Source organism: Apteryx rowi, unplaced genomic scaffold, assembly GCF_003343035.1.
Source record: "Apteryx rowi isolate R43461 unplaced genomic scaffold, aptRow1 scaffold_132, whole genome shotgun sequence".
Lineage (NCBI taxonomy): Eukaryota > Metazoa > Chordata > Aves > Apterygiformes > Apterygidae > Apteryx > Apteryx rowi.
The window spans coordinates 963764-985921 of NW_020447553.1; the positions used below are offsets into that span (position 1 = coordinate 963764).

Sequence of the window (22158 nt, forward strand, 5' to 3'; positions counted from 1 at the left end):
CGGCCGGCCGCGCCGCCCCGGCCCTACCTCCGCAGTGGGTGAGCCCGTACAGCGTGTAGCCCTTGCCGCAGAGGCACTGGAAGCTGCCGGGCGCGTTGACGCAGAGGTGGTCGCAGGTGCGGTCGAAGGAGCACTCGTCGATGTCTGCCGGGGAAGCCGGGGCGCCGAGGTGAGGGCCGGCTCGCGCTGCRCCCCGCTCCGCTCCGCTGCACCCCGGCTCCCTCCCGGATGGCAGGAGATGGGGGGAAAGTCAGGAAGGGGACAGCCCAGGCGAGCAGAGCGCCCGGGCGTCCTGGCTCGCTATCCGAGCGGGCTGCGTGTTCCTCCTCCCTTCCCTGCCCTCCGGCAGCTCTCAGTGCACRGAGGGGAAAAGGAGGAAGGGTGCCAAGAAGAAGAAACCCTTGGAAAAGCTACCAAATCCTTGCTGCCCCGTGGAGGAAACACCCCATTCCTGCGGCCCGGAGCGTGCCGCAGGGTGGCTGGCGAGGGGAAGCTTCCCGGGAAGGGGAGAGACAAGGCAGGACACGTCCTGCTGCTCTTCCCATCGCCGATCCCAGGAAAACTGCCTCTCACGAGGAGCGCAGGCCCCTCCGATAAGGCAACTGCTGGTGCCTCGGTGGAGGAGCTTTCCCACCCAGTTAAGGTCACACTGTTGCTTTTTGCTCCCGCGAAAGCGCTGTGCGGCGAAGCGGAGCGCTTTGGGAAAAGCCGCGACGTGCCAGTGCCGACGCGGGCGCGGAGCCGCGAAGGGGGCAACTCGAGGGGCCGAGAAGCGGCGCTTGCCGCGGCACGGGCTGGGCTGGGCTGGGACGGCAGCCCAGCTACGCGGATCAAAGCGATAAGCCCCAGCCCGGGACCCAAATCCAGCGCTAATCCCCAGAAGGACATGCTACGCCGAGAAGCCTTTTTTCCCGAGAAAAGCAAAGAGCGGTGACTAAGCAGCCTAGCATTCCTGCGCCTGGAAAAGGGACAACCGGGGAGGTCCGCAAAGCGCGCGGGCTGGAAGAGGGAGCAGGCGAGGGGTCCCGCCGGCCCGTCACCTTGGCAGTTCCTCTCGTTGATGAGCAGTTTATAGCCCTTCTTGCAGCTGCACTCGAAGCTGCCCACCGTGTTCCTGCAGATGTGGTCGCAGCCGCCGTTGTTGAGCCGGCACTCGTCGATGTCTGCGGGGACGCGAAGGCGAGACGCCCGTCAGGCGCCGCGCCGTGCCGCCCGCGGGGACGTGGGGCGCGAGCCGGGGGGAGCCGCTCCTCCAGCAGGCGCCCCGTGGGGTCCTCCAAGGAGGTCCGAGGTGTCCCTCCAGACCAGGTCTCCACCACGAGCCGAGAAACAGAGGAACCACCTGGACCCTGAACCTGGATCACGGATACCGGTGGGAACGGGGACGGATGCACGACACCGGCCGGCTCTGCGGCATGGGGAACGCCGGGACTCCGGGGTTCACTTCATTCCCGCGGGTCCCAGCCTCTCCCCAAAGCAATCCTGTGACCACGTGCCAGCTCCGAGGGAGCGGAGGAGGGCTGGGAATCTGCAAGGAGCTTCACAGCCCGGGGGGAAGCAGTATCAGATAGGAGATTTTGCAGAGTCACAAGTCTGGCTGAGGGCTGCTACCAGGCCCTGGGGGACCAGGAGCACTAGGAAAAAAGGAGAAAGCCGGGAGGGGAAAACCGCCTCCTTCAACAGCAGCAGCTGCAGGGAATAAATACTTTTCCAGCCTCACCTCTTTGCTTGCCACTTTTTTCTTGCCATAAACACAGCTAAAACAACGATGCCCCAGTAATTGCAAAGAGCCCTGAGAACCTGGAAAGAGGCTGGCTGAGGGTTTTTTTTTAATTATTTTTCCTACTAATCGGAAAATTTACTGCTAGGAAATGACCTGTGCAATGGAAGGAGCCTGGGAAGAGGAAGAGGCAGCCGTTTTCCCGAGCTGCCCCCGTCCCCCACGCCGGGGCCGCAGCCGGGCTCTCTGGGGCCAGGGCTTTCTTTTTATTATCGCGAGGGCACTAGCTGTAAAACAACTCGCAATTGTAATAAAACCCCAGGCCCAGGGGATATGGCGCAGGGTTATTGCGCTTTCCTGGAAACGGCAGAATCAGAGGGGCGGCGTGCTYGGAAAAAAATAATAAAGGGGGCAGAGGGGCTCTGGAATCAGTCAGGYAGGTAGACAGCTTTCAGCGGGCCGGGGCTTTCCTTTCAACCGGGGTCAAGTTCCCCGAGCTGCCAAAAGACGAAACGCAGGCGCCGTCCGGCCTCCCGCCCCGCCGCCCCGGCAGCCGGCTGGCTGGGGCGTCCCCTCGGAGGCACGGCACCCCGAATTCACGGGCGTGCATGCATTAGGGGTCTTTCTCCCTTGCGTGCACCCGTGGACGGGCACCGCCGCGGGAACGGGCGCCTGCCGCGGACTCGGATGCATCCCAAGCCCCTTCTCCCTCCGAGCCCCGGGCTAGGGCCACCTGCCCGAGCAAAGACTTTCCCGGTGGGAACGTCTGCAAATCGCAGCCCAGTGGAGAGCCAAGACGGCGACAAATCCCRCGGCCCCCGCTCGCCGCCCGCGGCCCCCGCTCGCCGCCCGCTTGCTTACCTTTGCACGTCTTGCGGTCGGGCTGGAGCATGAAGCCCATGGGGCAGCTGCAGTGCACGCCCGTGGCCGCGTCGTGGCACTTGCTGTCGCAGCCCCCGTTGTTCACGGCGCACGTCTCTGCGCGGAGAGGGGAGAGAGCGGCGGCGGTGAGCGACTCGCGCGCCCCGGGGCCGYGCCGGCGTCACCCCATCCCGGCCCCGCCGCCGAACCCGCCGGCTCCCGGCGAGAGCCRGAGGCTGCAAACCTCCCCCGTGCCGCCGCCTCTGGCTTTGAATGCATGAGAAGCGCAGGCGAGGATTGCTGTTATTAATCGATATTCCACTACGGAGAGCAGGATTTGGCAGGTTAAGGCCACGCACGGTGGCAGCCACCTGGCCTGGCGCATCGGGCAGGCAGGACCACGCAGCCGCGCAGCAGAGCTTTGCGACCCCGTAGCAGCTTTCGCCTTCTCCGGCGCCACGGAAAGCGCCCTGCCGCGTGCCCGGGCGCCGCTCGCTGTGGGCTTTGGAGGCCAAGCAAGGGCGTGGGCGATTTGTGCCGGGTTGCAGACGGCGCTAAGCCAGGGAAAAGCGCCCAGATCCCYGTCCTGACCCCGGCGCGATCCTCCCGCTCGCGAACGAGCTGCTCTTTAAAACCCCGTGAACGTCCTCGGCGAAAGCCGGGCAGCCTGGAAAGGGGAGCGGGAAGAGCCCGGCTCTTCCACCCCGAGATGCCTCATTAAAAACACGTGTCAGGCCGTAAGGCGGGTGAGGAAAGAGCCGCCRCCGAGGCCGTTTCAGGCGGCTTGACGGAGGCGATTCGCTCCTGGAAAGAGCAGGCTGCTGCCGGAGGAGAAACCCCTCCGTGGCTCGCCAGGATCGACCCTGCCCCTGCCCAGCACCCTCGCGGGGACGCTTGGGGACACTTCCGAAGCCATTTGCCCCAAAATATCCAGGCTGTCACCATCCAAGGGGGGATCTCGGACCCCACAGAGGCAGCAGCACCGCATCCCCGGCTGCGTCCCCGCCGGGGGACCCTCGAATCGACCCTAGCGATTTCTCGCCCCTTCGCCGCCGCCGCCGCCTCGYGTCACCCGCCGGCGGGGGCCAGACMCGCTTCACGGTCTAATTTGAGAGCCGCTTTGTAAGATTGGGACACACACACACACAGAGGCAGCATCAGTGGAAAAAAAAATCCAATTAAAACCAAAAAGTTAATTATTTCAGCATTATCAGACTCAGCTGTGGCTGGTGGARCTAGAAGGGCCACTAATTTAAATGAAGCTTTTTCAGCTTGACAGCTTCCCTGTGAGATCAATCCGCAGTTTTGGCCCTAACCGCTAGAACAATGGCTTGAAGTGCATTAAGTTGTTCACAAAGGGTARTAAACTATTCCTTTAGAAGGCCGCTCGCTTGGCTGAGCGAGCCGTTTGGGCTTCAAGGAACCCAACATGGAAACGCCTTGAAGAAATTCCTTGGAAAGAGCAAATCCCAGGTTCTCGCGCTCTTTGCAGGAGCYGCATGGGGCACAAATGACTGCAGCCTCCAACCATTCGCTGCAGGGCGACGGAGCTGGGATCCTTCTGTGCTCCTCTCGCTGCTGCTATTTTTACGACGTCCCATAATAAGGGAACAAAAAGGGGCCCGTTCTCTGCAATTAACAGCCAGCACAATTACAAAACGCAACACCGAGGGGCAGATTTCTGTGGATAGGCAACGGGGCTGGGTCCTGGCGCCGCAAGGCAGGCGAGCGCCGCGTCGGGGCCGGGGCGAAGCGCGTGGGCGATGCCGCACTGAGCCGGGGCCGGGAAACTTTACGGCGGCCCTAAGTCGTGATTTAATTCCAGCCTTTGTTCTGGCGGCTCAGGCAGAACGAGCCAATGGAGGATTAATTTAACAGGGTCGCCGCCGAGATGGAACGAGGCGCTCGAAGCAAACGCTGCTTTCTTCGTTACCCAGAAGCAGCAGCCGAAGTGGCTCTACCTGGGAGAAAGGGCTCAGGGGAGCGCGGCTCCGCGGGGCCGCCGAATTGCAGCGATTTCCCATGCTCACAGCGTCCCCTGGCACGGCGCCGCCCTCCTCCCCTCCCGGCCCCAAACGCCCTTCACACCTTCAGGGATTTTGGCCGAGGTTCAGAGCCAGCCCGCGCCCCGCTGCCGTGCAGGATGCACGGGGGGGCTCGTGCTCGCGCTGCTCAGCCGCCGGAGCAACCCCCCCCTTCGCAAAGCACGACCTCCGTTGCAAAGCAGCGCCCGAGCAGCGCTCCGACCTGCCGAGCGCCGGCACTCACCGAGCAATATCAGCCCCACGGGACTAATTGCATGGTTAAAAGCAGGTTAGCCGGGTGCAATCTGGCTCGCCGGCGCATCATGGGGCTGTAGAGCCCCCCCTCCCCAAGCAGGCGATCAGCCTGCTAATCGCCGCCTCCCGATTGCAAAGCCCTCCGCCAGCGCGGCCGGCGCGGCACGCCTGCAAATCCCCGCGGACCACCGACGACACCGGGCRCCGGCCCCACGTGCTCGCCGCGCTCCTGCAGCTGCTGGGGCCAGGCCGGGCTTTTCCCGCGGCGCTGAGCAGTCGCRGCTCTCCCCGAGCGTGCCGCGAGCGTGCGTGTACCCAGCACGTCCCGAAACAAGCTTCCCACGYGCGCGGGCAAGTCGCTGCACCTTCGAACCGCTCCAGCTTCCTCGTCGTCGGGGCGGAGGCGTCACCTACCGTGGCGCAGGGCTCAGGGACCCGCGGGCGCAGCAGCARGGAAATCCTCAGGGAAGCAGCAAAGGCGCCGGGCGCGATAAAAGGTCATTTTCTCTCCCAGCCGGGCGCCTCTCTAGCGCAGTTAGCGGAGCCCGACGCCGGGGTGCTCCGGCCCCACGGACATCCCCCACCCGCGCCTGCATCCCGGGAGAGGCTGGGTGCTGCGAAGGGGCAACTTGGCTCGCCAGGAACGAGCGTGGGAATTTGCGGCAGCTGCACTGAGCAGGGCCGGTGGGGAAGCCTGTGGTGCTGCCACCGGCTCGCGAGGACCTTGGTGGCTCCCAGGGACCCGGGGAAGGGACACAGCCGGTGTYGCGGGTCCTGGCAACTGCTCATCTGGGTGGGTGGTGGGAGGCAAAGCTGCTTCGGGGCGTTCGGTACCGATCACTYGGCAAGTCGCCCCGGGGCAGACGCCCACCGAGATGCCGGGAGGGGAGGCAGAGGGATGGAGAGAGGCAGGAGGAGAGGGAAGGAGGAAGAAGAGGTCTCCAGAGCAGGAACCCAAGGCAGAAAGCCCAAGAGCGCTGGGGTGGATCGAGCTGACGCTCGAGGGACGCCCGGGCCACCTGTCTGCAACGCGGCTCCTGCACCCCAGCCGCACAGCGCACCCAAAACAGGGGGGGAAGGTGGCCCCATCCTGGAAAAAAAAATCCCACTTCTGCCGGTCGGGACATGGTGGGGAGATCTTCAGATGAAGAGAAGGGGAGAAAGCTACACCTGGACGTCAGCTCGGGAGCGACCCGCGGTGCCTCCGCCTTCCCTGCCTGCAAACGCTCCCGCCCGGCGCCGGCGCGCAGGGACCGCGGTCCTCCGGCAAGAGCCAGGCACGAGCATCCCCTCTCCGTCCCCCCCGCACAGGCAAACGGCCCGTGGCTCCCAGCAAGCYGCTTTTCCGCCTCCCTTGAGTCGGGGGGAGAAAGAAAACTTGCCGCAGGCGCTGTCCCGCCGCATGGAGGCCCCYGGGGGCCGGAGCAGCGGGAGCGCCGTGCGCCCCGTGCCATGCAAGCGCRGCCGGAGCAAGCCCTGCCTCCCTGCCCACGAGCAACGGCTCCAGGAAGAGCTTGCTCCGGCGGGTTTAGGAGCGTCGGCGGTGGATAGCGGCAGCGCCCGGCGCGTGCAAAGCGAGGCATGCGGTTAGTCGGCCCGCTGAGCCCCCCGCGCTCGCCTGGGGACGGGAGACCGCCTGCGGGTTAGGAGATAGAGAGAACAGACATATTTACCATTAGAAAACGTCTCAAGGATAACGTGTTGCTGGAAGTGTCTCTCCCCTGTTTGACATTATAAAAAACGGGATTTAGAAAGGGTGTCCGGCGAGGCGCTCGCTTGGCGTCACCCATCAGTGGTGTCACCTCCTGGAGGGAAGCGGCCCGGGTCTCTCCCCCCGCGGCCGGGCGAGCTGGGGCTCGGCGCCAGCAGGGTCCTCGGCCGCCCCGTCCGAAAAAGCCCGGGCTGCACCCTGGGGTCCCCCGCCGAGCCCGCTCCCCTCCTGTCCGGCGGCACGCGACACGGCCGGAAAGCGCCCGGCAAAGGGCATTAGCGCGGGGCCGGCTGCGCGTTCGGCAGCTGCACGGCGAATCCAGCTAAGCCGAATCCAGCTAAGCCGAATCCAGGCTCGCTCCGGCACACTCCTGCTATCCGGGGACGGAGCCAGGCGCCTGCGTCCCGCGGGAACGCTTGGAGCCGCGGGGCTGGCGGCCCCGGCGCGGAGTCGGCTCGGCTCCCCGCACCACCCGGCCGCCCTTCGGCGCTGCCTCCCGGGTGCCGGGGCCGTGCAGATCGCTCCCACCCGCAGGGCTTTTTTTTTTTCCTTTAAAAAAGGCTGCTTTTAGAGCACAAACATAAATACACAAGGTCATTGGCCTCCCCTCGCTGCTCCCCTCCTCCGCGCTCCCGCAGACATGTCGGGAGCCATCAGGGCTGGCCCCGCTCTGCTCGGAGGCATGTTATTCATTATCTGCCTTTTTAAAAGCAGCAATAAAAAGCGGAAAAATGAAAAACCCCGGCCGCGGCCTAATGAAACCGCCGCTCGGAGGGGCTGAGGGCGCTTCCTGCCGCGCGGCGCGATCCAAGGCAAGCGGGGCCGGGGGCCGACCCCGGCAGCCCATCAAACGCACCGCGGACGCTTTCAAAGCCCGCGGGAACGGGCGGCGCGAGTTTGCGTTCCCCCCCCCCATCGCCGTCCCCCCCCACACGGCTGGAAACTTTATTCCCCCTCGAAACGATGAGACGTTTCGGAGGAAATGGAGACGGGGCGAGAGGGCGGCGGAGCGAGCGCCGGCGAGCGGGGCAGGCTGAACCCTGGCTGTAAAACGGGRGGGAAAAAATAAATAAAAAATAAAAATAAAGGGTGGTTATAAATATCCGAGCAGGTACCTCGGCCTCCCGCTCGGCTGTAAATCTGCCGGCCGGGCATTCCCGCAGGGCGGGCGAGCGCGGCCGCCGGCACAATCCCGCACTGTTCCCACCGCGCTCGGAGCCCCCGGGCCGGCGCCGCGGGCCGGGAGAGGGCACGAAGCAAACGGACCCCGGGCACGAAGCCCTGGAGCGGGGAACGAGCAGCTCCCGAGGGATTTGGAGCTGACGTTGCTCCATCGCTTTATTCCCCCCAGGAAGGTGGTGAGCAAAAAGCCGGCTCAGGCGGGAAGTGCTGGCCGCCAGGTCGGGATGCAGGGGGCGGCCGCGGCGGCGATGGCGATGGGGGTTTTGGGGACCGCGCTCCGCGAGACGAAGATCGTCCTCTCCCCTTTGCAATGCCCGAGGGCCTGAGTGCCACGACCCTCCGGAAACCGGGCATCGCCCCGAGCAGCTGGCAGCTTTCGAAAGCTCCCGGCTCCCTCTGCCGCCCGCCCCGAGTCCCGGGGCCGGCTCCGCAACCCTCGGGGGAGCAGCCGAGGCGGTTTGGGTGCCGGCGCCCCGTTTCCCAGCTCCTCCGGCCATGCACCGATTGCACAGACCGGGACAAGCCAAGCGGCCGCAGGTCGGACGGTGCATGCGCACGCGCGCCGGGAGCTCCGGCCGGCACCAGGGCAGGAGCCAGCTGCAAGAAGCCCCCACCGAGGGCTCCGATCCCTGTCCACCGGCRTGGATACAGTGCCGGAGAGGGGGGCGGAAAAGGGCACAATGGTCCCAGGGGTCGAAGGAGCCGAGTTAGCAAAAGCAGACGCGTCTCGGCCACTGCGAGCCGAAGGATGGAGGGGAGAAGAGGCCGCGAGCATCCGCAAAGGGCAAGCGGGGAATGGGATTAATTACCGCGCGTGAAAGGAGGCCGGGCTATGGCAGTGACGTGAAGGTAGCGAAAACYGGAGCTGGAGAGCAGGAAAGCTTTCCTGGGGGGGGGCAGCGCCTGGGAGCGGGCACTGGCCCCAGCGACGGACTGGAGGCAGCYGAAACTCGGCTCACCGCATCCCTCGGAGGCAGCTCCGGCTCCAGGGAGAGGGCTTGGAGGGGCTTCTCCAGCCCCTTTTCCATCAGAGGATGAAACCGTCTTTGGAAAGCGCAGAGCGTTTTCTGTTTGTGCGCAGCAGGGGCGTGAGGAGCCAAAACCTCTCGGTGGCTTTCAGTTGCTTTCAATTCCCTTTTCCTTTTTATTTTGCAATAAGAACTAAAACATCTAGAGCAATTTGCAGACTTAATCACTCCCCAAATGTAACATTTTTTTAAATTGAATCAGCTGTTAAACTGCACAAGCATCTGAAACCAGTAAAACTTCTATCTCTGTTTGATGTTTTACAGTTTGAAAGCACACACAGGAAAAGGACAATTTTGGGGGTGGCTGGGTTGTTGGGTCAGATTTTTTCTTTTCTTTTTTTTTGCAAAACAATCGTTTCGGAGCCGAGGCCCCGTGGCGCCGAGCTGCAGTTTGCAACGGGTTGCTCCGCCCAAAGCTGCCCCCGCCGGCGCACGGCCCCAGACGCTGCCGGAGAGCAAATATACGGGAAGATAATGGTGCTGCAACGGTGCCGGTTTCTATCACCTGGGGCATTGCCAAGACCAAGACCATTGCCTGGGACCAAAGACCTGCTTTTCCTTCCCGAAAGTCCCCCGCAGCACCGCCGCGGGCGCTTCTGCCCGGCGTCCCCGACCCTCCGCGCCGCCCAGGTGCAAGCAACGTCCGTCACGCTGCCCCTAACCCCTCTTGCCCTTTAGCACCCGATCTTCTCACGGACGGAGGTGCCGCGTCGCAGAGGCTTGGAGAAGACCTTCCTTTGGCCAAGAGCAACCGGAAGGCGAATCCCTGACTCTGCCTACGCGGCGCAGCTCAGCCTGCAGCCCGGGCGCCGCGGCGTGGTGCAAGAGGACCGAGCGGAGGACCGTCGCCTTGCAGGGGGACCCCCCCCGCCGGACCCCCCACCCCCACCCCGGAGGGGTCTAGCCGGGCGCCGGCTCGCACCTACCTATGCACGTCACCCCGTCCGAGTGCAGCAGAAACTTCACGTGGCAGCCGCACTTGGGGCCCTGGTCGGTGTCGTCGCACGTGTGCTGGCAGCCGCCGTTCCCGTAGTTGCAGGTCACTGCGGGAGTGAAGCACAGGCCGTCAGCCGGGGGGGGGGGGGGGCCGCGAGCGCCGGCGCCCGCCCGCGCCGGGACCCCTCCAACCAGCTCCGCGAGGACGGAGCCTCCTTTCCTCGCTCCCGTCCCCCGGTGGCAACTACCTGCCCCTGCTCCAGCTGGATGTGCCCCAAGCGGTAGCATAAAGCCGGCTTGGAGAACCTCAGCCGTATCCCACAGAAAATCCCTCCTCCCTCCCGGATAATTTCTAAAGCCCTTCGACTTTCCCTGCGGGATCTCGGCAGGAGAAAACTATTCAGTGGTTTCTTGCTAAACGCCACCGGCGGAGCCCGAGCCGAGCGGACCCGCGGCCCGGTTCCCGCGACCGTCCGTCCTCGCTGCCCCCAAAACTGCTGCCGCAGGGGAAGGGTGGGACTCGCGGGAGCCCCGCAACGACTCAGGGGCTCCTGGAAAGCCCTGCCAGCGTCCGCCGGGAGGCAAGGTGCGCTTTCCATTTAGCTCGGAGGGCAAACAGCCCTGGAGGATTAAAACTCCATTTCATCAGCAATTTTACAGGCTTGCTGCAGMCAGCAAATAAGAAACAAAATAAAAACAATCAAATAAATATATAACTGCGCGTTTAATAGTCTCGGCAGTGCCAGCGAGTCCCTGGCATGAGATCAGACAGGCCGAGAGCACCATTTTCCCCCGAGGGAGACGATTCCAGYGCTGCTCTCGTGCCAATCACGCTCTCCCAGCTTGAGAGACTCGGGAAAGCGGAGCGGCGCCGAGCGCGGAAGCCGCGGCGGGCAGCCCGCGGCCCGGCGAGCAGCGCTCTGCGAGGGGGAAAAGCCCTCGAGGGCCCGTCCGAGGACGCCCCAGGGCTTTGCCAGGACCACGCGGCGGACGCGGCACTTTCGGGACCCCCCCCCCGGCTCCCAGCTGGCACGTTGGGGCCCCTGTGCCTGCACCGCGCAAGGGTGCAACGTCCCGCGCGCCCGGACACGGCGTGCAAACGGCAGGGGGGGCGTTGGAGGGGTTCAGCACGGGGGGGACCGGGGTCGGGGGGGGGGTTTCCGAATCATCGCGCCCCGGGAGGCCGGGTGGCCGAGGTGCCCCCGCGCCGCCCCTTACGTTTGCAGTCCCGCTGGTTCTTGGTGAGCTCGAAGCCCGGGCGGCACTCGCAGGCGATGCCGCCCTTGGGGGTCTCGCGGCAGATGTGGGCGCAGCCGTGGTTCTTGTTCATGCAGTTCATCCCCTCTAAAGGGAGAGAAGGCGGCACGTGGGAGCTGCACCCCCCCCCGGCCCCCGTCCGCGGGGAAAGAAGGGTGTGTGGGGCAGCACGGGGATGCACAATACGGAGACGCTCCGGGACCTCGGAGGGGCAGAGTGACCCCGGGCAATGCCCCGGAGGGAGCTGCCTCCRGCTGCTCCCAATAAAGCCAGCCCGGAGCCTTGAAACATCCCCTCCGGTGCGTGCCGGACCCCCCGTCCCAGGCTCAGGGCTTTCGGCGCCCAGGGAGCYGCGCCGGCGGCGGCAGGAGCTCGCGTCCCCGTCGCAGCGGGCAGCCCCGGGGACGTGCAGGATGCAACGACAACCCAGGCAGGATTCACCCGCTCGCAACCCCGGCGGGGGGGAGCAGAGGGAAGGAGGATTTGGGGAGCTGCTACACCCGCCCCGCGGCACAGGGAGGGTTAAAACCCCAGGCTGGAGCCCGCGGGAGGGGGACGGACACAGGCTGCATCCCGTCCCGGCACCTGCAGGGCAGATCCCGCCTGGCTCCGCTCCAGGCCAGGCCAGCAGCTCTAATTGCAGCCGCCGCTCCAGCCCTCTGTAATTAGACCCTGCCGCCTCCGAACCCGCCGGCTCGGCCTCCGCACCGGAGCCGCCGGCACRCGCCGTTCCGGCAGCGGCACCGGCCAGCCTCTCGCCACCTCTCCTCCAAASGATGGCTTTCCTCCCGCTTTCCCCTCTTTTCCCCCCTCTTTTCTTTCCCCTCTTTGCCGTCGGCCCCCGCGGGCCGGGATGCGGAGCCCCCCGGGGGAAAGTGGGAGCTGGCGGGCGGCTCTGCCCCGCTGCGGTGCTGCTGCCCCGCCGGAGACGCCGTCGTCCGGGAAAGCGAGGTCCTGACCGCCTGCGGTCTTCTGAGCGCTCCGGGCGCTTCCCGGGGGAGCGGCGGGCTCGCCTGGCTCGCCTCCAGCCCAGGATGGCCGCGCACTGTTTTCCTAGGATTCCCCTGGTGATTCCCCCCGGGGAATTTACTCCCCCCGGAGCCACGGGTTAAGGCAGAAGGAGCTTTTACACCAAACCGCCTTTAATTTTCCACTTTTTCCAGGCTTGCGATCCGGGGATGGGCCGCAACCCTCTCGCCCTTGCTCCCCAGCGGCTGTTCCCAAGCGCGAGCCCCCGGCACGCGGGGATCCGGGCCGGGGCTGCTCAGCCCCGCAGAGCCGTTCGCTTCCTGGTGGCAGAGATTCGCACAGGGATAAACGCGGCTGGGGAAGGGGGAAAGCAAAGACGACCTGCGGCTTTGCCAAGCGGCGAAGATAAAAATCGGCGGAAACGGGAAAACTCTCATTTCGCCTTATTTCCAAGGGGCTGCTCCAGATGGCAGCGATCCAGAACCAGCAACGAGCCGGAGGGACCGGGGATCGCCAGCCCCTGTCCGGTGCTACTGTTTCGGGTGCCCGACCGAGGGGCCYGCGGGGCTTCGTGACGTGGGGCAAAGCCTTCGCCGCAGCTCCCGCCGGGATCCCCCGCGCCTCCGCTCCAGCCTTCCCGACGGCCACCATCCAAAGTGGCAGCCCGGGAAACGAGACCTCTCCCGCTGGCATGCAATGAGCTTGCCGGGCTCAGCCCCTGCTGCCACGCTCCGTCCAGTCGAGGGATGCTTGGCAGTCGACCTGCCAAACCCAGGCCACCAAAGCCACCCGTTGTCGCCCTACCCCAGCAGCTATGAGCAGCCAGGACGGACGCYGGATAAATCCCTGGAAAAGGGGTAGGAGCCGCTTGGCAGGTGGCGGGCGCAGATCCTTTTCGGCCCTGCGGCATCCTCTCCCGGTGCCCTGGGGCTAAACCTGCTCGCTCGCCAGCAAAACCGACGCACCGGGGCTACGATCCCGACCCGCGCGGCCGCCGCTCATTCCTGTAACGCCTTGCCCGGTCTCAGCAATCCCCGGCCGGCTGCAACCGAAGCAAGCGGGGGCTTGGAGCCCATCGCCGGGGAGGGGACTTTGGGGGGGGGGAAAGGAGGCCCGGGAGCGGGGAGGCGCCGAGCACCGACCTTCGGGGCGCTGGATGCAGGTGTGCTGGTTGTCGCTGAGGAAGAAGCCGTCCCGGCAGAAGCACTCGTAGCTGCCCATCATGTTGACGCAGGTCTGCTGGCAGCCGCCGTTGCCCTCGGCGCACTCGTCCAGGTCTGCGGAGGCAAGCGGGCGGCGCGTGAGCGCGGGAAAACCCGCCGGCGGACGGCCGAAACCGGGCCGGCCCCCGCGTGGGAACCCCGAGCCGCGGAGAAGGGGGATTCCCACGTCCCGGGCACCGCAGGATGCTCAGGCTCCTCCGGCAGGAGCCGCGGCCCTAATGCCGGTTTTATTAAGCGCGCCGGAGGTGGGGGGATCCAAAAGGCCTCAGCGGCAGGATGAGGGCTCGAATTCCCACCCCAGCTCCACGGGTCGCCCCGGAGGGGCCGTGCGGTGGCCTCGTGCTTGACGGCACCCCCGGCCCCGCTCCCGATCCAGCTCTGGTGGGCAAGCGGCACCGACGCTGGGTGCTCCGGGGTGCCAAGCCACCCGGACTCCTGGGTCCCCTTCTGCCAGCAGAGCCGGGGTGCAACCCGCAGCCTTTCCCGCTCCAGCCCGGCAAAGCGCCGCGAGGGTGCGGAAAACCCGCCGGCAGAGAGGCTCTGGCAGCCCTCGGCCACGATGGCTTGCCGGGACGAGCGCCCAGGGGGGGCGGGAGACGCCGCCCCGCGCCCCCTCCTCGCCCCGCGGGCCACCGGGGCTGCCGCCTCCTCCTCCTCCTCCTCCTCCTCCTCCTCGCCCAGCCTTCCCCGCTGCCGGCGCAACTCTGTAAACACATTACGTCTGCTGCTCTCCGAGCCCGGCTTCCCTTTCTTCTCCGTGGGCTCGTCCTCCCGCGGGAGGGGAAGGCAGGGCCGCCCGCCCGGATCGCCTTCCAGCTGTGTAAATCTGCCCCCGGACCCCGGGGGCTGCAGGGACCCCGCGGCCGGCGGCTAATGCGAAGCGTATGCGTCCGCGCTCCCTCTTCTCCCCCGCCGCCCCGCTTCCTTCCAGCGATGAGCTCATTAACGACCCCTCCGCAGCCGCTAACGAGGGGGAAAAGCCCCCGGGACCGCTCGCGCTCCGGCCGGAAGGAAGGCGAGCCGCCCGGTGCCGGGCGCTCCGGGGAGCCCGGCGGYGGGGAAGCGGCCGCGCGGCCTCTCCGTAGGCAGGCGGGGGGTTTGTCTTGGCCCGGCGGTTATTTACCCGGCCCCTTCGCCGCCCCGCCGCGGTCGCGATGAACTCATGTGTTTGGGCAGGTGCCGCGCTGAGCCGGAGCGCGAGCGGGGCCCGTGCACGGCCGGCGGCACCGCACCGGCGTTGGGATAAGGCTGCAAATTCCCCCGCAAACCGGGGACGAGAGCATGCACGGAGAGCGCCGGCGCCAGCTCCCGCTCCCGGCATCCCTGGGATGCTCAAGCGGCCACGCGCCGCCGTGCCGGTGCGTTAAGGCGTCGAGGCCAGCGGCGAAACCCCGGCACGGTAAATCCTCCGGGGAAGAAACCCGGCGGCTGGTTTGCTGCGGGGCCAAAGCAGCAAACCCTTGCGGAGCCCATCGCCCACCTCTCCGAGCGGGAACTCGCCCCCGGCCCGGCGCTCACCGAGGCAGTTGTGGCCGTCGTGTGCCAGGCGGAAGCCGTCGTAGCAGGTGCAGCGGTAGTTGCCRGGGATGTTGACGCACTCGTGGACGCAGCCGGCGTTGTCTTCCCGCTCGCACTCGTCCACATCTGCGGAGAGGGAAGAGGAGAGAGGGGAGGAGCGGGCGCCGCCTCGGCCCGGCCGCGGGCAGGGGGCTGCCTGAGGCCCACTAACTCGTTGCACGTGTGGGCGCAGGCGGCCAGGGCCGAGAGGACCGGCCGGGCCGCCGAAACGAATGCAAAGCGCCGGAGAGGGCGGCCGGACAAGCCCGCGGGGCTTGGAAACAAGCTCCCTCCAGGGGCTCCCACTGCCTCCTCCACCTGTTYGCCTGGATTTAAGGTTTCGCTGGGAAAACGGGAACAGCCCCGGCGGCTCCCTAGCGCTCAGGGAAGTATCTGATTCCCTTCGGAAACCCGTCAAATCCCTGCCCCGGGGAGCTCGGTGCTGGCGGACGCCGCTTGCACCAGCTGCTGTCCCCTCGCTGCCGTGGCTGGATCCCGCGGCTCCATCCCTGCGGCCGTTCAGCCGCGAAAACCCCTCCGCCCGCGGGAACGCCGCGGCCGCTCCGGCTTGGCTTTCGCGGTTTGCAGCCCGGGGGCTCGGCCGGGCGGTGGCGGTGGCGGCGGCCCCGGTGCCGGCGGTGGCCCTGGCGGTGGCCCTACCTTTGCAGTGCTTGCCGTCGCCGGCGTAGCCCGACTTGCAGATGCACTTGTAGGACCTGTGGGTGTTCTGGCAGATGGCGTCGATGTGGCAGCTGTCGGTGCCCTCGACGCACTCGTCGACGTCTGCGAGGGGAGAGCGGGAGCCCGTGGGGGCACCGGCAGCAGCCGCCCCGCAGCCCAAGAGCCCGCAGGCGAAGCTCGCTCCCAGCCCCGAGGCCACGGGCGATGGGCACGCCGCGCTTCGAGGACCGCCGSGCGCGCCGCCGGCCGCTTCGCACGCCCCGACGGCGAACGACCCCRCGACGCCTTCAGTCCCGGGCTGGAGCCAAAGCAGCCGGCGGCGAAAACCTCCGCCTGCGATCAGCCGTTCCCCGAGGCGACCGGTCACCCCCCAAAAACCCTCGTGGCTCTTCGCCCCCGGGGCGGAGGGCGCGTGGAGAGCRACGTGAGCCGCTCGGCCCCGGGGCGGGAGCGGAGCTTCCCCTTGYGCCCGGGAGGCGGCACGTGCCTGCGCCCTGTATAAATATTTACAGCACGCATTCATATTTGCTGTTTGACATTAGCCATGGCCCGCGGCCACCGCGGCCTCCCGCGGGCCATTAATCACGGGCTCGGGCCCGCGCCACCGCGCCGGAGCCGGCGGCGCTTCCATCGGACACGACGCCGTTGGAATTTTCCCAACGTTTTGCCAGAAATCTCACTTTTTTAGGGTTTTTTTATTATTATTATTATTATTTTCGCTTCTATTTGACGCTCTTTTTCCTTCTCTCTCCTCAAACTCAACACAATGAACAATGTCTCCGCAACACCGAAAACAATGTCCTGCCTCTGCCTCTCCCACATGTGGGCTTTTTTCTAYCCTTTTTCTTTTTTTTTTTTTTTTTTCCATTCTGCAACTTCAAAACTCCTCTAACTTTGGAAAGGTTACGCAGCAGCAAAAGGACAAAAGCAAACATCATAAATTTGCCACTCTGTAATTTTTCCRAAGTGGGAGCCATTCTGAAAGGTTACGGGAGCAGAAAAAGGGGAAAAAAAGGAAAAAAAGCACGCGTGTGGGAAGGGTGAATAAATACCCACCCAGACACCCTAGGAACCGTTCACATATTGGCAGAAATCCTAACTTCAGCAGGCTGATATTTGGATCATAAGAAAACCTGTCTTAAAAAATGACTTCAAAGCTGAGTAGATTAGGAAAAAAAAGTTCAAAAAACTAAAAATTTGAACTTTTGTCGGCACGAGCAGCGTTTTCCCATGCAAAGGCAAGTTTGCTTTCAGGACAGCCCTGGTTTTTCCCGCAGGAGAGTTTTCTCCAGTCCAAAAACGCGGCTGGCTGGAGGCACGGCCAGGCTGCAGGTGTTTGCAGCGGCCGCGGCGGCCAGAGGCGTTTGCCGGCGCGACGCAACAGTCCAAAAAAAAAAATCCCCACCGGTGCTCCCATCCCTATTTGCTCCGGCAAAACCCTCGCCTCGGTCGGACGCGCCGCCGGGGCCGCGGAGGGACTTGCCCGGGGCTGGGCGGTGGCAGAGCAGCTGCCGGTGCAAGAGGGTCGCCCCAGGATGCCCAGGGCGGCGAATAAAGCAACCGCCCATGTATTTTTAGAGCCCRGATTGAGGTTCTTTCCTCTTCTATTTATTTATTTATTTAAAGGATGCTTCTATCCCTAGGCTGGAAGGTCAGACACGTTTGAGGGAGATGAGGTAAGGCGGCAAAAAAAGCCCCAAAACCCCTAAATAAGCAAAAGCGCCGTCATTTTTCCCTTCTTCTGCAAGAGCGCCGGCTTTTCCTTTCAAATTAATTTTATTCTTTATTTTTATATAGGCGCACACACTAACAGCCTTTCTGTCTGGGGCTGTGTGCGCAGCTGTTGGCAGACGCGCCGAGTTTCCACTCGGCCTTAACGCCAAATTAAAGCTTTATAACTTCAGTAGCGCTTTTTACCAGCGTATTAATAAGCACCTCCGACGCTGCGGTACGGTTTATTGATCGCTGCTTCGCCCCGCCGCCCGGCCGGGCAGCTGCCGAGGGCGACGGGGACGGGGACGGCGCCGCGGCACGGCGGCTGCGGGACGAGGGTCGGCATCCGCACCCGCATCCGCATCCGCATCCGCGCGCCTGGCGTTGCAGCCCTGCTCCCCTTGGGGGGCTGCCCCAGGTGTCGGGGTTTTTTTCCCCCCACGTCACGGTGCTTTTGCAAGACTTTTGCACCCGTGGAAGCGCGTCGGTTTGAACCCGCTGGACCGCAGCGTTTCCGCGGAGGGCTGGATGCTCTGAGCCAAGAGCCGCCTTCGTTTCCCAGGGGGGTTTTCACTGCTGCTGTTGTTGTTGTTGTTGTGGTGGTGCTTTATCAAAATGACCGGTTAAAAATGCGCTTGTTTGTTTTCTGTTTAGGGAGCAACAATCGCAAGATCTCCGAGACGAGAGGGCCCTGCCGAAAGCCCGGCCGGGCTCCGCTCAGCCCTGGGAGACAGAGAAACTCTATTTGCCATCGCCGGCTTCTCCCAAGGCCTCTCTCCGGGGACTTATGATTTTCAAAGTGAAGGTTAAGGTTATTCCTGYGCTCCCCCCCCCCCAAATGCATGACTCCGCCGTGACTGTCTGCAAAGGGAAAATTTATAGAAAAATAAAATAAATAAAAAAAGCGGAGGGGAAAAAAAAAAAAAGCCCCGCGCCGTGCGGAGGCAGCAATACATCTCCGCACTGGAAGACTCGAGGTGTCTGAATATTTATACTCCCGTTGGCAGCTACAAAAAAAGGCTTCTTCCCTCCTTCCCGCCCCCCTCCCCTTTTTAATCTAAGTACGGGCATGTTAGACGCCCTCAGTCAAAGATCGCCTTTGAACTGCTGCGTGTTGAAATGTTTACAGTTTTACATTTCATATTTCGGAGGGGCGGAGGGGACAGGCACAACAGTCGCACACTGTGATTGCCGGAGCGGGAGGGAAGCGGCGGCCAAGGGGGAGGCGGTGGCGCGGCGCTGGGAGGGGAAGCGCCCGGCATCGCCGCTCCGCCGCCGCCAAACCCGCCGCCCCCCGAAGCCCCCCGGCGCCGCAGGTGCATCGCCCCGAGGCCCAGCCGAGCCCCCCGGCGCCGGCGCGGGAAACGCGGGCCGGCCGTTCCCGCGCATCCCCGCTCGGCCTCCCCGGCGAGCCCCGGGCGCGCTGCCCCCTCCGCGGGCCGCCGGCGCAGGTGGCTTTGGGGACCACGGACAGACAGACGGACGCCCGGGGGAGGACGGACGCGACAGCATCCCCGCACCTCCGGGGACCAGGCAGCGCAGGCAAGACGGGCTCGGCAACGCGCCGTTCCCGGGCCGGCGGGACCCCCGTGGGGCGGTCTGGATTTATCCTGCCAAWCCTCCTCCTTCCCTGCAGGCTTTCCTAGCCCTCAACTGGCCCGATGATAAACTCAGCAGAGGTCCAGGTCCTCCGGCTCTGGGCCGGCAGCATTAAATCCTTCCTCTCCTACAGTCCCCGGGTTGCGGACGAGCCAGCGCACCCTGCCCGCGACCTGCTCTCGCCCCAGCCGAACCGGCCCGTCCTCCGCGAGATGAGCTGCGCCCGGCCTCAGGCGGCCGCCAGGGCAAAGGCTCGGCGGCGCGCGACCTGCCGAGGGTCCCYGCTTCGGGGGCGGCGGGGACAGGCATCACCCCTGCTCGGGGGTCCCTCGCCCCCGGGTCCGGCACGGACACCGCCGGGGACGATGTCCCCTTTGCTTTTTGCAAACGTCCCGGGTGAAACGTGCCCCAGGTGGTTTCAAAGAGCTCCACGTTGCCAGACGAGGGGAAAATCCTTGGAAAAGAAGGATTTTTCTCCGCCAGCCCCAGCTGGGGGTCCATTACTTCCAACTTCAGCCTCGGCCCCGCTCGGTCCATCCCTCCCCGCGCCGATCCTGGGAGCTCTCAGCAGCGCCGCGGGCGCCAGCCTTCAACTTCGCCCTTTTCCAGCTGCGCGCCCGGCGGGACGCCGCCGAGCGCGGCCGCTCTCGCAGGCAGCGGCGCTAAATTCGCCGCCCGCGCCCCCCGCCAGCGCCGCGGAGCGACCCGCCGGGGCGGCCAAGGTGCCTCTCACGGGGGGCCGGGGCGGCGCGAGGAGCCYGGTCCCGGCGGGGTGCAAAGGGGCCCGGCTCGGGATTGAGCTCCCCCCTCTCCACCCCCACTCCACCCCTTTCGTTCCCCGAAGGGATCTGTCAAGTCTCTGCACGATGGAATTTTACTTTGCTATTTTAATGCAATTCTGGCTCCGGCTTAAATGGAACTGGAAACCAAAAGGGCCTTAATAAATAAATATTATGATAAGAAAGGAAAGCAATGCATACACTGGAGATAATTTGAGGGGGGATAAAAACCTAAGCATTCCTTGCTGAGGCTAAATCATAAAGCTTTACATGGGGCTGGGCTCCCTCTTTCCAAACCTTTGCCCTGGAAAATCTGCCCCCGTGCTCGTCCGGACTGCCCTCCCGCAAAGCCGCCTATTGTTTTGAGAACACTTTAAAACAGATAAGACGGGAGCCTTGAAATCCCCCCGAACTTTGTAGGTGACAGGGCTCCGAGCCACAGCGCGCGTGGCTGGAACAGGACGATTACTAATGCTTGCACGAGCTCTTTAATTCTCTCCTGTCCTCCTATATTTCATTCGCACTCTATCGAATCTCACTGTACGCATAAACACGCAGCTACTACAAGAGCAAGAGCCAAAGCTGGTTTTGATAAATCTTACATACAGTTAAACGCTATGAAAAAAAAAACAAAAACCCAACAGATTACGTAGATAGTGGTGAACTAGAAAAAAGAAACCTTGGATACAGCCGACAAGACTGTGCACATAGGTTCGTGTGTGTGTTTGCGTGTGCGTGCGCACTCCTGTGCATGTGTATATAGAAAAAACACAAGCTAAATATAGAGGTGCTATAGAGAAAGCTAAGATATAGATAGCCCATACATAAAGCTACACGTGTGGGTTTATGAAGAAAAGCTCCGGCTAAATATACGAGTGGTGAAATAGGAAAGCCTAAAGTTGATGAAGATGAGACGTCTCTTTTCTAGATATGGAAAGAGATCGTGCATTTTTTGCAGTGTTTATGCTCAGCTCCGAAGTTTTTCTGCAGCACGCAGCCCGTAGCGATATCACGGCACCGAGGTTCAGCACACGCATGTAAAACACACAAACAGAGATGCAACTATACAACTCCCATCTTTCCGCATTACAGATATCAGCTCCACCGCACATTCCCTCTAAACCATCCAGAAATTCGTCCTCGCCCACATGGGGATAGGGAGTATTACCCCCTTTTTACAAACAGCGAAACAGGAAGAACAGAGAAGCCCCCAAGCCCCCTCCAAACAGCAACACTTGCCCTTGCTGCGATGGGTGCAGACTTTTTTGCAGACCCTAATTTTCTGCCTCTTCGCCCTTTGCCTTGAGATAAAGAGTCCGGACGGAAAAAAAAAAAAAAAGAGCGTTAAGAAATGCAACTCATTAAAGAGTTCAAAAAAAAAAGAAAGAAAGAAAGATCAAAAGAAGCAGGGAGACTAACTGCAAGCAACGTTGAAAATCTGCTCAACTATTTGTTATTATTGCTGCTAATTTCTCCAGCCTGCATATAAAATTCCAGATCCAAAGAGGAGGTCCGGCTGCCTAGGCACACATCAAACAGCAAACCTTAGAGCCGGGGAGATTTCTCTTACCTTGACTGGCTTTATTTGCCAGCGTGCTTCCAGAGCGGAGGAGAAAGAGAAGCATGCAAAATCCAGCGATCTGCAAAGCTCCCATTGCAGTCGCAGTCTGGAGGGAGGAACGGGGGCAAGACGGGGGGGGGGGAGATTTCTAGTGCTTTAAAAGAAACAAGGGGCTGCGCACGCAAAGGGAGCTCAGGAGAGGGCAGGGGCTGGCGTCGCGCTGGGTGGGAGGCAGAGGGAGGGAAGGGAACCGAAACGATGGAAAAAGCTGCTCTGGGTTCAGCTTGGGGCTCTTGGTGCTGCCCAAGAGGCAGAGAGTGCGGGAAGGAGACCCGGGGCAGTTGGAAGAAAGCGGACTCTATCGCCCTCTCCCTGGCGGCTGCTCTGATCCCTTCTTCTTCTTCTTTTTTCTAAATAATCCCAGCCAATTCCAGCTTTGCGAGGGAGCCGCGGCGGCGGCGGCGGCGGCGGCGGCGGCGGGGGGGAAGCGGCCGCCTTGCCCTGGTGCTGGGGACCTGCGAAAGGGGAGTGGAAAGGAGAGCTCCATCCAAGCAACGCCCTTTCGTCCTTCCTTCCTTTCTTCCTTTCTTCCTTTCTTTCTCGCTCGCTGCCTCCGGCGGCTCCGGCGCTGCTCCCCCCCGCGCACCCCCGGCCTGGGGCTCTGCCTGCAGGAATTTACAGTCTGCGCCGGAGCAGCAGGGCCAGTAGCCATGGAGACTGCTGCGCCGGGAGCAGCGGGGTCAGGCGCGCACCGGCGGCGGTCAATGGATCAATGCAAAGCCCCCCGGCAGCCCCCGGACCCGGCGAGCCCGCCGAGGCAGAGCCGAGCCCGGGGACGACTGGGAATTAGGGGGGGAAAAGGAAAAAAAAAAAAAAAAAGGGAAAAAAACCACCCTGTCTGATACGCTCAAGGTTTTCTTTTTTCTTTTTTTTAATTTTTGGCCGGCTCTTCTTGGCCGTCGCCGGCCCCCGCGGGACGCCCGCCAGCCCGTGCCCTCCGCGGAGGCGCCTTGCCTCGCACCACGGCGCTGCCGGGGCGTTTCGGCTCCCTGAGCCAGCCGGGACGGTGCTGGGGCGGAAGCGGCAGGCGGGGAGATGCTGC

The 22158-nt window shown here is 63.7% G+C and overlaps 1 protein-coding gene across 1 annotated transcript in view; it reads right to left on the reverse strand.

The window, feature by feature from the left end:
- The window catches only part of SCUBE3 (signal peptide, CUB domain and EGF like domain containing 3), a 26688-nt gene extending 5538 nt beyond the window's left edge, over positions 1-21150 (reverse strand). Inside the window, exons 1-9 of the mRNA XM_026056520.1 lie at positions 21066-21150; positions 15384-15506; positions 14685-14810; positions 13086-13220; positions 10936-11061; positions 9708-9824; positions 2582-2698; positions 1041-1163; positions 28-144 (exon numbers count right to left, since the gene is read on the reverse strand). Coding sequence (XP_025912305.1) covers positions 28-144; positions 1041-1163; positions 2582-2698; positions 9708-9824; positions 10936-11061; positions 13086-13220; positions 14685-14810; positions 15384-15506; positions 21066-21150 — 1069 coding nt within the window. The remainder of the gene's footprint in view (positions 1-27; positions 145-1040; positions 1164-2581; positions 2699-9707; positions 9825-10935; positions 11062-13085; positions 13221-14684; positions 14811-15383; positions 15507-21065) is intronic.
- Positions 21151-22158: the final 1008 nt, after the last annotated feature.